The following is a 16,343-nucleotide window of genomic DNA, read 5'->3' on the forward strand; positions in this document are numbered from 1 at the left end:
AGTAACATAGCAGAGAAAGCCGGCATGTTTTTGTGGCTTCCAGAAAATGTTTTAAAAGTTTCATAGCATTAAATTCACCCACAATTTGCTAAAATTTAAAAGGAAATCCAAAATTAATTGCAAACTAATTTCTAAATTAAAATGCGGACAATGTTAAGGGTCAATGGTACCAAATGGAGCTCATAACACGTTCATTCATAGGACTGCTTGTTCTCAAAAATTCCAGACATGCATCATGATTTCTGCAGAGAATGGTTTCCTTCCCCACTGCACAACTACGGTTTCTAAATCAAGCTGGTTAATGGCACAGTATTTGCTTAATACAGAAAACAGAAACATGTCTACAATAACTAGATTATGAATGCTATTTTGACAATATCCAATGCTAGTTTGGATACTGTCCATGAACAAAGTAGATGTGAATATGTACATGAATACTAGAAACTGCCTCAACTTAGCATAAATTATTAATTTCCTGGGACAAATGAAATACATGTGATCTACAGAAAAAAACCCAGCAAATTCCTAAAATTTACAGAGACTATTATTTACAAAAAAGCTTCTACTTATCTGTGGTGTTTTTAAAGTAGTCTACTAACTATGCAGTAAATTCAATAAGTAGTATGTTATTAATTCAAAACAAAGAAAATTTCAGACACTTACTTGGTAGCACTTTTCTGTAATTAACATTAGTATTTCCAGGTAATTTAGGCACAAACCTATGAACATGTGTTTTACTAATCCAGTTCCAACCACCATATCCTGTTACTCTATATTCCTCTCCTTTTTGTTTCCAAACCTGTTAAATATTTTACAATATTAATTTTTTAAAACATTATTTACTGAAACCTTTAAAGATAGATTTAAAGCAGCATAACAAGTCACCATAACACTATTATTTTGCATTTACATAGAACTTTTCAGGAGTACAATATTTTAGACAAAGAAAATTTTTTGGAAATAAAAACAGCCCCTATTCATTATTTAAATCAATTGGTTGCCATTAACTTTTACTACTCCTTCCCTCGTGTTATCCTGCTTTGTTTCAGGGATGACAGGTTATAGCACCCTGATTTAACAATGAAGCAGTTGGAGGTTAGATATTTTTAGGAAAAGGTCACTGACTAGAATTTGCTTTCCACCAAAACCCAACTTTGCTAATCCTCAGATCATGCTGTGAAGCATGTATATTCTTTGAGATTCTGTTTGAACAGAAGTGAAAAATTAGTGGAAAAGATGTAAGAAAGTTTGGGTTTATCTGAGGAGTGAAGGGGGTTGAAATGTTAACTATCACTAGTGTTTATAAAGACTGCACATATGCCAACACCACTGGATAGGCATTTTTTTAGTACATTGAAAGAAGCATATACACAATGTTGATAGCTTCATCATATTGAGGGACACACACTGCAAAATGAATTCAAAAAATAAAGTGACAATATGACTCAGTTTTCCTACAGCAATATTCTAACAAACGTTAGCTTAAGATATTTGCTAGCCCATGAGTTCAGGATATCGTTCTAGTTCTTTTCCACTGTTGAGGATGAGCAATAAAACCCAAATCCTCTAAAATATTCAGAAGCAATTGCAACCAAGACAATTCCATAAATGAATCTTCACTAAAGAAAATCATAGCTAGGACCCTACCAAATTCACCTTCCATTTTCGTTAATTTTATGGTCATACATTTCATGATTTCAGCTATTTAATCTGAAATTTCATGGTGTTGTAACCATGGTTCATGGTTTGGAGGTCCTGATCCATAAAAGGAGTTGGGGGGAAGGAAACTGCAGTACTGCTATCCTTAGTTCTCTGCTGCAGGCAGAGGCACTGCCTTGAGAGCTAGGCAGCTTGAGATCAATGGCTGCTGTCTGAGATCCCAGCTTTCAAGGCAGAGTCATCGCCAGCTGCAGTGCAGAAGAACAGACTGCATGATGTGGTATTGCCACCTTTACTTCTACGCTTCTGCCTGCAGAGCTAGGCACTCAGTCAGAAGAGCAGCCACTGTCCGGATGCCCAGCTCTGAAGGCAACAGCGCAGAAGTAAGAATGGTACTGTATTGCCATCTTTATTCTACACTGTTGCTGGCCATGCACTGCCTTCAGAGCTGGGCACCTAACCCACAGCCACCACTCTCCCACCATCCAGCTCTGAAGTCAATATAGAAGTAAAGGTGGCAATACTGTGACCCCCTCCCGTCCCAAAATAACTGTGCAGCCTCCCTGCAACTCCCTTTTGGGTTAGGACCCCCCCCATATGACACACACTGGTCTCACATGTGAAATCTGTGTAATATAGGCTGAAAGCATACAAAACACCAGCTTTCATTGGGAGGAACCAGATTTCAAGGTCCACAATGTATTTTCCATGGCAGTAAATTTGTTAGGGCCCTAATCATAGCTTTTAACATGTAACCCTTTTGTTTCAAGTCTTTTTTTGTTTGTTTGTTTCATATCTCATGTCTGTGCAATTTAACTAAGAGGTTTTTAAAAATTTATTTACAATGATACTCACGAGTTCACCGACTATACTTCCATTAAAAAGTTGCACATTTTGCATCTTAAATAAGAAATTCTAACACAGGCAACCTCAAATTATTTCGAGTCCAGAAATAAGGTCAAAAAATAAACTTGGGTTAAATTCTGTGTTTGAATATGAGGGCATGGCTCTCATGGATGCAAAGGAGTGAAGAATTTGGTTCTTAACATCTTAAGTATAAAACAGAGTTGTATAAAGGACAATTGCTAGAAAAAGGAAGCCTTATATTATTCCTAAAAGTAAACAAAAATTGGTAGGCAGAATCATCACCTGATGTTTGATAGGAAAGGTATATTTCACCCATGTAGCCTGTTGCATTGTTTCTTCCTCCTCTTGCTTTCTTTCTTTTTTTTTCACCTTCTCCTTTTCTTCTCTTTCAATAGCTGTCATCCTGTGTAATCTAATACATGCAAATACAAACAAATTTTGTGAGCAAATTTAAACACCCTAACAAATGGCATACACTACACCCTTGAATGAAAAGGATTTAGCTGGAAGGGAAAAACTACCAATGAAAAATATTAGGTTAAGGAATAATAATAATAATCATGTGTTACTTATGATAAACGTTACTTTTATGTTACCTTCTTTGACTTCCCCCAGTGATTTAATTTGAGGCTGGGGCTTAGCTAAATTACTGTTTGAAGGAAAAAGAGTGAGGAAACAGGATATATTTTCAGAAAAGCAGTTCAGTATCATTTGGAATTAGGCAATGTTTGATTGATGTCTGACTGAATTTTCATCAGTACTCTTTAGTTTTAGTTCACCCAATGCTGCTGATCATAGTAGAGTACTCATGCTTCACATTCCCAAAGATTCTCTTACCTAGTGTGCCCCAAGGACTCCCGCCAAATTGGCAGCATGACAACTGGTTTAATTGCACACTCCAATATAGCCAAAGCTAGTGCAAATTCTCTAGGTTTGCTACACATCTGAACAGCCTTAATCCAGTTAGACCTACATTGGAAAGAATGTAAAATGCAACAAGTTCATTCTATGAGCATTACGTCAAAAGGATTTTAAAAGTAGGCTAAACAAACTGTACTAAAATAACTTGGCTAAAACACTGCATAATTTCAGTTATTCATTACATATCACATTTATTTCAAGTTTTTATTCCAAAACTATCTATGGTCTATGACAGTGGTTCTCAAATTTTTTAGCCCATGGACAATCTGGCTCAATGTAAACCTTTCCGCAGACCACCAGTTGCTAATGGAAACTCACCATTCATTACATAATTAAGCTTGAGCCATTTGCTAGTGCTGGAGCTAGGGAGAATGGTTTAATTATTAAACAGATTAAATGTTTTAACGCTCTCATGTTAATTTATCAAACTTCATTTTAAATAAAGTAAAATATTAATTTATGCCCAACACAAAAGGTTTCAATGTTTTCTTTATTTATGGCATGTTTGGGGAACATTTTTTTGCTTTGGGAGCCACTGATCCACAGAAAAATCAGTTGGGGAACACAAGTGAGAAGCAAAAAAACTCCTCCAACCCCCCCAGCTGAGACACCTCACTTTTCTGACACTCCAACCCCACAGGGGAGGGGAAGGGACAGGAAGGACTGAGGTTCAGGGCTTCCCATAGGCCAGACTTCCTTCTCTGGTGTTCTAAAGTTAGTGGATTTTATGGACTCCCTTAGGCTCTGGGGTGGGGATAAAAATGAGGGGTTCAGTGTGTGGGATAGGGCTGCTAGTAAGTGGGATAGGATTCAGGATTGGGAGGGGGTGAGGTGCAGAAGCGAGAGAGGTTGCGAGGTCCGAGTGGCAGATAGGGTGCAGAAACAGGCTGGGAGTAACATGTCTGGCCAGGAGGAGGGATCAGGAGCAAGGGAAGGTGCTGTATGTGGCCCGGAGAGAGGGTGCAGGAGCAACAATGGATGCAGGAGCAGGGTGGGGGTAAGTATTTGGCAGGAGGGAGGACGCAGGAGCAAGTGAAGGTGCAGGAGCAGGGTGGGGGTAGGGTATCTGTCCAGGAGTGAGCGTGCAAAGCGTAGCAAGAAGGGAAGGGTGCAGGAGTGGACTGGAGTTAGGGTGTCTGGCCAGGAGGGAGGATGCAGAGTCTGGCCAGGAGAGAGGGTGCAGGAGAGGGCTTGGGGCACGAGGTTTGGCCAGGGGGCATGGTGCAGGAGCAGGCTGGGGGTAGAGTTTCTGGCCAGAAGAGAAGGTGCAGGAGCAAGAGAGGGTGTGGGGTCTTGGCAGGGATAGAGAGTGAGGGGGTCTGAGCATGAGGTTGAATGCTTACCAGGCTTTGCACACCCTTGCAGTAGGGAAAGCCTCCAGACAGCATGTCACTGTGTTGCCGTTCCCCCAGCGGAGTGGGAGCTCAGCAACCCCTCTTGCCTCCTCCCCGGCTGTAGCACCAGCCTGCCTTCTGGCACAGAGGGCGCGTGGGGGGCAAGCCCCTACCTTCCCTGCCAGACCCAGCTCATGGAGAGAGGCAGAGCAAGTGGCTCTATGTACTACTCTACCTCTCTCCACTAACTGGATCTGGCAGAGTAGGTCTGAGCTTTCTTCCCTTCCTGCCCCCCCATGAGCGGGAAGCCAGAGCTGATGCTGCAGCCTCATGGCTGTGCAATAACCACGAGCAGCCGCGTGGGCTCCCCACTGCATGGGGGAGGAAAGTAGGGGAGCTGAGCTCAAGCCGCAGACCATCTGGGAGACAGCCACAGACACTGCACTTTTAGAACCACTGGCCTATGAGAATGATATATGACTGAAGACAACTCAAAACAGAAGAGCCAGCCCTGAAGCACTCAAAAAATTAGTGGGTGTTCAACTCCTACCCTTCCCCTCCAGCACTTCTTGCCAGCCAGAAACCCACTGATCGTCTCCTCCCCCATTCTCCCTCCCAGCACCCCCCACCATCAGCTGTTCAGCAGCTTGTAGGAGGGCTCAAGTGGGGGGGGGGGGGGGTGCTGGGATTTGTGCTGGGGTGGAAAGACGAAGAAAGAGGCAAAGCGGGGCCTTAGGTGGAAGGGGCATTGAGCACTCCCAAGAAAAGGAGGAAGCTGGCTTCTGTGCCCCAATGTTATAAAATAAAATATGGGTAAACCAAAAGTATTTGTTTGTTTGTTTTTTTACCTGTGGGAGGCCCAGTTGGGATGGAGAAATGATGCAGGGATGTTGTTCTCTAGCTGAATGATAGTTAGTCTCAGAGTAGATATGGTAAGAACTTTGGACCCATGTACAGACCCATTCCATTTGAACTCTCCAGCAGGAGTCAGACAGAATTTATGTGCAAGGTGCCGTCTCTTGTCATGGTCTTCTCTGTGCTGGTGTTTGTTCAATGCAAATGAGTTGGTGGCATACTGATTGTGATAGACACGATACTTCCCCTCTTGACCTAACTTGAAATAATTGCTGATGTTGCCTTTCATCACAATTTCTTTCTTGGTGTTCAACCGGGAGACTTCTCCTTGGGAATTAACCACCAGAACCTTGTTAACAAAACAAAAGGGTTTTTTAAATTAAATGATTTAAAATCTTAAATGATCTCTATTACATTCCTGTTTACAAAACAGACCTTCCATTTTCAAAATCACATTCATTCATTCTGAATTATATATTGTATATTATTTTCTTCTAATTTATTTAATCTTTTTCACCTTCAAAACGTTTTAATAGTATTAAAGTAGTAACAACAGTACTCAAGTTAGGGGCCAAGTTTTCTAGTGTAGGCAACCAAATTGCTCCTGTAACAGGTGTGCAAAGTTGGAATCTGTGCATGCAAATAGATAATCTTTATTTATTTTAGTTATCTTACAGTGACCAGAATTCTTTGAGATGTGTGGTACCTACCTGTCTTCCACTGAGAGATGTGAAGTGGTTCAAGTGCCTAACCTTGGAAATTCTTGTTAGTAGTGCCTACAGATCCACACCTGGGTCCTTCTGCTTTTTGTGCTCCAAACTAAGTGCATGAGAGACAGTGTGGACAGACTGCCTCTCTAGTTACCTTCCTAATACAAATAACCCTAGTAAAAGGCTCTGTAGCAGAGGAGAAAGAGAGCAATTACAGGAATATAGAGAGAGACAATACGTCTCAAAACTCCAGTATCATACAGTTATCACAAATTAAAGAACTTCAAGTAGAGTCAGTCTCTCCCTCTCCCTCTCACACACATATATATATTTATGTATTTTCAGGCAATCACCGAGTTACGCGTGTCAGATCTGCAGTTACAAACGGGGATTTTCTCGCCCCGGAGGACTGGAGCGGTGGGACGCCTGGTCCCACCGCCCGCCTCCTCCGGGGCGAGAAAAGCTGCTCCCCGTCTCCCTGGTTTGCTGGGGAGCCAGCAGACCAGGGAGACGTGGAGCAAAGCGGCGGAGGACCCGGGCCGGACCCGCGGCGCTGATCTGGAAGCGCCGCGGTCCGACCCGGGTCCTCTGCCGCTTTGCTCAGCGTCTCCCTGGTCTACAGGAAACCACTGATCAGTTTCAGCAGCAGCTGAATCAGGACGCCTGGGGCAGAGCAGCTGGGGTGCTGCTGGGTTGGTCTAGTAGCGCCGAGGAGTGGCCGCGCTACTGGAGCAACCCAGCAGCACCTGAGCTGCTCTGCCCCAGGCGTCCCCAAGTCAGCTGCTGCTGAAACTGACCAGCGGCTGACTACAGGAAGCCCGAGGCAGAGTTGCTCTGCCCTGGGCTTCCTGGAATCAGCTGCTAATCAGTTTCAGCAGCAGCTGACTTGGGGATGTCTGGGGTTCTTAAGTTGAATCTGTATGTAAGTTGGAACTGGTGTCCAGATTCAGCCGCTGTTGAAACTGATCAGTTTCAGCAGCGGCTGAATCTGGATGCCAGTTCCGACTTACATACAGATTCAACTTAAGAACAAACCTACAGTCCCTATCTTGTACGTAACCCGGGGACTGCCTGTATGTTCCCTATTTAGGGTGATGCTTCAAGCAGTATTCCTTGAAGAGGAGGGTGAGAGGACCTTGGCTTTACCACCAATTAGAGGATTGCTCTATCAAACGAATGGTCAGCTGTAGAAGTTTAAAGTAAGGTGCAATGCCTCCTAAAAAGAGTGCAGCGTCCTGCGGTGCCATCCTGCAGATTTCCTCAAAGCAAGGTCACTGACGCAGCCTGGATCAGACAAATCATCCCCCACACAATGCCGGGGAGAGGTCATAGTTAATTCGTGACAAAGCAGAATGAAGAGTAGTCTTTGGGACGAGACTGCTTCACCTCTCATACATACGGCAAGAGAAAATAATTTAGGTGATTTTCCTAATAGGTTTAATACTCTAGAACCGTGGTGTTCAACACACTAGCCCAGCTGGTTGAGTATGGCTAGTTCACTATAGCCATAGTATAATTCACTGTAGTGGCTATTGCTTCAGAATTAGTTGGATACCACTGCTCTAGAAGAATATAGGGAAGTTTCCTATCCAACTAGTGGCATATACGTTTGGCATGAAGACAGGTAAGTGAATAGCCTGATTTAAACGGATTTCTGTGATCACTTGGTGTGAATCTGAAGCTTAGTCGTTGGGAGTACAGTGGATGTGCCATAGGGTCCCAAGCGTTCCTTGCCTCCAGGCTGATGTGAAGGCCACCAAAAAAGCAACCTTCATTAATAGATGGGCTAAGGAACATGTAGTTAATATTCAAATGCTGACAGGACTACATTGTAGGGATGTTAAAATGCATTTATTTGTATAAATGTGTACCCACTGAAATGTTCAGTGGATACCCCTTAACACAGGGGAGTGGAGCAGGGGGGCATGTGGGAGCTGGTGCACATCTGGTGCGCAACTGGGAACTCCCACAGAGGCAGCAGCACAGGGGAGGTGGAGTGGCTTGAAAGCCGGGTCCTGCCTGTCCCCACCCCACTGCTCCCTCTGAATCAGAGGCAGCAGTGTGCGGCCGGGGGGAGGGGTGGGAGAGAACAGTCCATTTGGCAGGAGCCAGATCCCTGAGTGTACCAGTTCCTGCATGCCTCCCCCTGGAAAGGTGGCAGCAACACGGGGGGCGGGGAGGCAGCTTCATGGAAGCCAATGCTCTTCCCCTCCGCTGCCTCTGAGATAGAAGTGGCGGGGGGGGGGGGGGACGAGACAACTGCATTCACACATCCCTACTATGTTGTGGTGCCAAGCACTGGTAAATTTTTAGTATCAGGGAAAGGTTCTAAAGATGCCCTTTAGGAAACTGGTAAATCACTTGATCCTGTGACAACTGGAGGGTGACAGGCACTGACCATTAAGTGCATCCACAGGGATTTAATAAGTAGACATGAAGTGTAGAAAAGTGATTCCAAGAGAGCTGGGATATTGGAAGCCACTGGATCTATCTGATGTTGACACCAGACTAAAAAAGTCTTTTCCCTTTGTTGTATAGCATTGTTTTGTGGTTTCCTATTTTACTGTTAAGGCGCTAATCAACTGTTTGCAACTGCTTTATTAGAATGTCATCCAGCCAAATGTCAGGCTGTTAGGTGGAAGGATGGTGGATTGGGATGACTGATTTTGCCTTTGTCCCAATCGTATTTCCTTTTTCAGGTGAGTATCAAGAGGTAGATTTCTCTTGTTTCTTATCTGCGTGGCACCACAACATAGTAGGGATGCGAATGCAGTCACCCCTGCTGCTTCTATCTCAGAGGCAACGGAGTGGGAGGGGATGAGCATTGGCTTCCATGAAGCTGGAAAGAGCCGGCTATAGCTGTATGGACACTCATCTGCACACTGTTGGAAAACCAGAACCAACCGGGACATCTGAAGAACCAACTAGGACACCTGCCTATCATTGCTACCAGGATGAGACACTCTAGGTTCAACAGGATGGCCAAGTCCTGTGTGGTGTTGTGTCAATCCCCAAACACATGGGTGTAGCGTGGATTCATTTCCTTTGGTGGCATCAGCAGTCTCAGTCTTGTCATGGCCTTTGGTACCAAAACCTGCCTATCACAGAACAATGGTACCTCAATATAGAAGGCATCCACTTCTGCTGCTCTCTGGCCAGTAATGAGTACAATCCTGCTCCTGTAGATCATGCCAACTTTAGGATGCCTTACTCTTTGGAGTCATGAGACAATGCTAACACCTAACTTCTAGTATGTCAGAGAAGGTCCTTTTTTCAGGTGCGTATCAAGAGGCAGATTTCTCTTGTTTCTTACCTGAATGTTTCCTACCCTTCTCATGCCCCTTTGGAGGAGTTCACAGCTCCAGTCCTATAAACCTCACAAGTACAAAGATCACAGCGCTCTGACAGGCACTTTTTGATGCCTCTGCCCGATGTACATAAAGTTCTGACAGGCTAAGGTTGAATGGGGACCCCACAGCATGATACATTAGGAAGCTCCAGAGCCTATTCTCACATGCTTGATGGGCTCAGCTTAAAAGAGACTGGCTAAAAAGGGCACTTGGAGAGGATGTGAGCTTCTCTGAGGCAGTAGAAGCACCTGAGGTAGTTACCACCTGAGAAGGCCAGCAGCAGGAAATGCAGTTTTTAAATTCATAGTTGTTTGACATACTGATTACCCTATATGGGTGGGTATTAAGGTAGGGGAAGACTTCTCAAGGCCCTGACTTTTAAAACCTATTCCTAAATCTAAAAACGGTACCTAAAATTATTTACAGATATTTACCATTTGAGGCAGAAGCAACTGCACACACACCTCAGACCACAGGCAGTAAGAAAGAACTGGAGAAATTGTCAGTCTTTGACGCTTCTTACACCCTCAGTTCAGAGCATGAGGAGAAGGGCATAGGCATAGATCAACAGCCACTGAGAGCAAGAATCCTCAGTCTCAGGAAGATAGAGCACATGCACACAGCACAATGGAATTCACAAAGGCACGTGACAGTCAAACATGACAAGTCCCAAGAAGCTACAACTCTAAAGAGAATTTCAACACATCTGATCAATAAAATAAGGGGTAAAAATATAACAAACTAGCTTGTATGTGTTTACCATACCCAATGCACCACTTTCCTAGAAAAGAAAGCCAACAAAACTTGCTTCACCCACAAGGAAAATGACTCTACTCCACTTTGTTATTGACACACCATTCTACATAGAACAAATCTGAGAGCAGCTACAAAGATGGCAAAATAAGGGACAAAAAAATAACAGTTCTAATTTTTCATGCATCTCCTACTGTGTCATTGACCCCCATTTTGTAAAGATTGTAGCACCAAGGTTTCTTTTACCACTATAATTCAGGAATTTCTCAAAATGTGTACAAACCTCTCTGCCTTCTTTAAATACTTTATTTGCTTCATGTGCTGCAGCAGCAACCTGCTGGCTTTTCATCTGGCTCAGCTTGCTATCTGGATTTCGTAACCTGGTAAGCATTCGTGTTGAGCTTGATGTGCCTTTCCCAGCGCATGGAGAATCACTTCTTTCACCATTGGATTTCTCCCCTACCACCAAAGTAATTTAAATAATAAAAAAAGAATAAATTGCAAATGTGTTAACATGGAAATTATGAAATTTAACTATTATATTTAGAAAGAATAACACTCGTAACACTTTTATTTCTACCTATTTCCTCTGATGTCTGGGATTCTCCTTCTATATTCTCAGCATCATCAGAAGTCTTACTGGAGTCATTCTGCATAGAATTCAGCTCACTGCTGTTACTGCTTTCAGCATTAGACTGGAAAGGTGCAGAGGATGCACTAGGACTGATGTTGGGGGTCATCTGACAGGTTTCTTCTACAAAAGAAGGACTTTATTTTTAGATTTTCAGTACTGAATCAATTAAGCTTTTTTTTTTTTTTTAAGTTAAAAATCCCAAGAAAGTCAGATGAGCTACTGAAACATCAACTCATTTGTAACATGGAAGAATTGGTAGTTTTCATTATCTCAAAAGGTCTACCTAAGAATCTTTGATGTACTAAGCATATACAAGCATATGCACCTACTGAAAACAAAGATCTCCCTCTCTCCAATCAGTTTTCAAAACAATTCAAGCTATTCAAAATTTCTATGGTCAAATAAGCAAGGAAGTAAAAACAAGAAGTGACCATTTTAGCCCTATGACTTAAATTGACAAATTCTACATAAATAAATGTCTTCATAAAATATTGCCAGTGGATCATTTGTCTATTTATAGACAATTACATGCTTTTCAGTAGTTGAAATCTACAAATGAAAAAATTAATCACTATTTCTTTTGTTCTTTGCATTTAACCTCTCCCAGATTTCAAAACAAGATTTTCTGCCTAGCCTACCATTCAAGATAAACGTTCTTCATAACCTGATATTCTGAAACTGATTAACAGTACCAAAATATATGTTCAGTAAAATACCAATGAAGAGTGAATCAGCAAAGACCAAATAAATACTATGGCTGTGTCTACACTGGGCCACTTATTCCGGAAAATCAGCCGCTTTTCCGGAATAAGCTGCGAGCTGTCTACACTGGCCCTTGAATTTCCGGAAAAGCAACCATGCTCTACTGTACAAAATCAGCCGCTATTCCGGAAAAACTATTCTGCTCCCGCTCGGGCATAAGTCCTTATTCCGGAACACTGTTCCGGAAAAGGGCCAGTGTAGACAGCCCAGTAGTCTTTTCCGGAAAAAAGCCCCGATCACGAAAATGGCGATCGGGGCTCTTTTCCGGAAAAGCGCGTCTACATTGGCCACAGACGCTTTTCTGGAAAAAGGGCTTTTCCGGAAAAGCAGCCTGCCAATGTAGATGCTCCTTTTCCGGAAAAACTGAAAACGGAATAGTATTCCGTTTTAAGCAGTTCTGGAAATTCATGCCAGTGTAGACACAGCCTATGTGTTGTACCTCCCTTAACCGGGACTCCCTGGTCCAGCAACATCTGTGGTCCGACAAGGACCATGGATGTTCCTGGACCACAGAGCCCAGGAAGAGGGAGGTTTGGTGGCGGGACAGGAGCACCAGAAGGGGCACAGGCGACTTAGCCAAAAGCACAGAGTGGGGGGCTGAGGGGAGGGGGAGGGAGAAGCATGGAAGTCAGGGCAGGGAGTTCTAACTCCAGCAGAACTCCCTAGCCCCAGCGGCCATGGAGCTCCAGCCCTGGCCAGGGAGTTCTGACCCCAGCAGTAGCCAGGGAGTTTCAGCCACGTTCTGCCTCCAGCAACCAAGGAACTCCAGCCCCAGTGGCAGTCAGGGAGTTCTGCAGCTCCGGCCCTGCCCTGGAGCTCTGGCTCTGAAGCCCTGGCCCTGAAGCCAGGCGGCTGTGGAGCTCTGCCTCTGCTGTGGAGCCAGGCTGCTGGGGAACTATGTCCCAGTTGTGCAGCTCTGGCCATGGTGCTCTGGCCCCCGCAGTAGCGGGGCTGGTGAGAGCCCCGGGGCTGAGGTAACAACCAAGGCAGGCTGGAGCCCTAGCCTGGTGGCAGCATGGCCACAAGGGGAAGGACCTTCCCTGGTCTGGGGCCAATCCCCTCATTCGGGATCAGTCAGGTCCAGAGGGTGCTGGACCAGAGAGGTCCAACCTGTAATTTAGAAATTATCCATGCTGTCAAATTCCCAGGAGAAAGCCAAAATTAGTTTTCTTACCTGAAATTTTGGTTTCTCTTCATGGGGATACATTGCTCTGGACAGATACTCCCTACATTTGTCTAGTATTCTATACAGATTTGGTTTAGCATTATATAACTTTCTTCAAGTCAGGACAAGAAGGAACATTAAATCATGCTAAAAGATGATGTAGTGTTGACAACTTAATAGTTGGATTTCTTTGCCTTAAGTTTTTGGGGTTTGTTTAAATTTTGCTTCTTTGGAAATGTTTACTGAAGAAAGGGGATGCTTCCAGGTCCTATTCCTCCCCCAAAAGAAATACCCAGAAGTTATTACTTCTATCCAGAGCACTGGATTCAACAAAGGAGAATACTTACATTTGAAATAGATATCTGCTATACTTATAGAACTCTACATATTTATTTTGCTCCCAAAATTATAAAACCTAAATTTTTATAACAATAAACCTTGTAAAATATACAAAATACAAGTCAATTATCTGTATTTTTATATACTATTTACTGGAGTATATTTTAATAAAACAAGTAGACTTAAGTTTTGTGCCTGCAACATAAGCATTACAGTACGGTGCTAGAGAATACAAACCAAGAATTGCTTGTGTCATCCAAATTAAGAGGAATGCAAAAACTGAACATTAATAGTGATATTTTTTTATAATTCTTACCGTTTATATTATTGAATGAGTTATTACTTAAAGAATATTTTTTAATCTGCATTTTATTTGTCATCTCTGAATCAGAAGTAAATTGATCACACTTCTAAAAATGCAGTTCCTCCGTCTTCTTAGAGCTAAGCACCAATTTTACCAAGACAATGAATATGCATAAGAACTAGGGCTGTCAAGCAATTAAAAAGTTAATCATGATTAATTGCATGATTAATCACGCTGTCAAACACTTCATTTAAATATTTGTGGATATTTTCTACAATTTCAAATATATTCATTTCGATTACAACACAGAACATAATATGTACAGTGCTTGCTTTGTATTCATTGTGATTGCATCATAAAAAAACAAAAATATTTCAATTCCCTCATTACAAGTAAGTTAGTGCTATCTCTATCATGAAAATTGAACTCACAAATGTGGAATTATGTACAAAAAACTACATTGAAAAAGAAAATAATGTAAAAAACTTTAGAGCTTACAAGTTTGTTTACATTTACAGGATATAATGCTGACTGCTTCTTGCTTATAATGTCACCTGAAAGTGAGAACAGGAGTTCACATGGCACTGTTGTAACCAGTATAACCAAGTGCGTTAAAGATTCAGATGTCCCTTCATAGGTCAACCATCATTACAGATGACATGCTGATGATGGGTTCTTTTTTATAATGATCCAAAGCAGTGCAGACTGATACACATTCAATTTGCGTCATCTGAATGAGATGCCACCATCAGAAGGTCGATTTTCTTTTTTGGTGGTTTGGGTTCTATAGTTTCTGTACTGGAGTGTTGTTCTTTTAAGACTTCGGAAAGCATGGTTCACTTCTCGTCTCACTCAGATTTTGGAAGGCATTTCAAATACTTAAACTTTGGGTTGAGTGCTATAGCTTGCTTTTAGAAATTGCAGCGAAAGTGTTCTTAATATGAGCCACATGCTAGAAAGAACATTAACATGAAATACATGGCAAAATGTGGGTAAAACAGAGAAGGAAGACATATAAATCTTTCACGAGGCGTTCAGTCACAAATTTAATTGACACATTATGCTTTTAATGATCGTCATCAAGATGGAAGCATGTCCTCTGGAATGGTAGCCAAAGCATGAAGTGGCATACAAATGTTTAGCATACGAGGCATGTAAGTACCTTGCAAAGCCAGTTACAAAAGTACCATGAGAACAGTCTTCTCACTGTCAGGTGAATAAGATTTAAAAATGCAAATGTAAAAAAAAAAAAAACGTGTTTGTCTTAGAAAGTAGCTGAACAAGAAATATGATTAAGTGGACTTTCAGGCTCAAGTTTTACATGGTTTGGGTTTTGAGGGCAGGTATGTAAAAAACAAAAAACAAAAAAACACAATCTGGAAATTACACTTTCACAATAAAGAAATTGGAGAACAGTCATCGTATGATTGTGAACTGAAAAATACAATTTTTCTCTATCCCTTTTACAGTGTAAATATTTGTAATACAAAATATCAAATGAGCATTGTACTCTTTATACTCTGTGTTGTAATTGAAACTAATATCTGAAAATGCAAAAAAAGTCCAAAATGTTTAATAAATTTCAATTAGTATTCTATTATTTAAGTAGGATTAAACAAATAATGATTATTTTTTAAATCGTGCTTGTTTTTTCTTAACCGCCTGAATTTTCTACAACAAAATTAAATAGTCCTGACAGTTATAGAAGGGAAATTCAGAATTAATATTTATAACCTCCTTAATGCAACAGGATTTGATTATGTTTTCCTGTTACTCCACTGGCTTTCTGAATATCCTGAATGGTGTGAGTTAAATCTTTATCTGTGCCATGCTACAATTAGCAAAACCAGAGTAGATCCCTGAGGAACATGCCTAGTGGTTCTGATATTCTAAAAACAAACATTCTTGACTACTGCTTTGTCTTTTTGACTTACTAGTTACAGAAGATGGACAAAAATCTTTAGGAACTCAGAAGAGCATGGAAGTCCATGAAGTATTCTAATGAAGTAATTAGCCACCTTAGCAGATACATTGTGATGCATCCTCTCATTAATGGTAGAAAAAATGGAATACCCCTCCAAGGGATGGCCAAGAGGCTTGCTTCCCTGTCGCAAAGACATTTTAGTTGATTTGAAAGACTGCTAGCTTGGGCCCATTCCTCAAAGTTCTTGAGTGATAGGATTTCTGGAACCTCATCTGGTAGCAAGACATAAGAGGGAGGATCGGAGCAATCCTGGTGAAAGAAAAAGGATGACAGAAGACTACTTGGACTCCACTGGCTGTCCTGAACCTGGAAGCTCTGAGGAGGTTGATTCAAGTCCTCCCATCTTTAAAAGCAGCAGTAATGAGTTTCAGTGTCTTAGCTCTTGACATCTTGACCTTAACCAGTGGCTCTTCCCAGCATAAGGTTACTCATAAGTAGAAAAGAGACCAAAGTTTGTGTGTCTAGGGAGAACTCCAGCAACAAGTCTGAAACCAAGCAGGCTGGTCCAGATCTCTTTGTACTTCTGATCTGCCACAGAGTCTAGATTTAGAAGTTGGAATCACACAACTAACGTCTTAGCGCACAAGATTATGGCTGAACCCACCAAAATGGTCTGTGATCTGTTTATGCCATCTCATGAGCTCAGTCTTAAAGAAAACACACTTCCTCCATTTGGAGCGCTGATTCTCCAAGTTAGTGGCTAGGC

The 16,343-nt window shown here is 42.2% G+C and overlaps 1 protein-coding gene across 18 annotated transcripts in view; it reads right to left on the bottom strand.

Moving 5' to 3' along the window:
• BPTF (bromodomain PHD finger transcription factor) overlaps window positions 1-16,343 on the bottom strand; it is a 101,179-nt gene that overhangs the window by 44,123 nt on the left and 40,713 nt on the right. For all 18 annotated transcript variants that reach the window (XM_075903942.1, XM_075903934.1, XM_075903937.1 and 15 more), the window contains 6 exons: window positions 11,030-11,203; window positions 10,733-10,908; window positions 5,630-5,985; window positions 3,364-3,495; window positions 2,809-2,938; window positions 664-799 (listed from right to left, as the gene is read on the bottom strand). In XM_075903942.1, coding sequence (XP_075760057.1) covers window positions 664-799; window positions 2,809-2,938; window positions 3,364-3,495; window positions 5,630-5,985; window positions 10,733-10,908; window positions 11,030-11,203 — 1,104 coding nt within the window. The remainder of the gene's footprint in view (window positions 1-663; window positions 800-2,808; window positions 2,939-3,363; window positions 3,496-5,629; window positions 5,986-10,732; window positions 10,909-11,029; window positions 11,204-16,343) is intronic.

This window comes from Pelodiscus sinensis, chromosome 20 (genome assembly GCF_049634645.1).
Source record: "Pelodiscus sinensis isolate JC-2024 chromosome 20, ASM4963464v1, whole genome shotgun sequence".
In the NCBI taxonomy this organism is placed as follows: Eukaryota; Metazoa; Chordata; order Testudines; family Trionychidae; genus Pelodiscus; species Pelodiscus sinensis.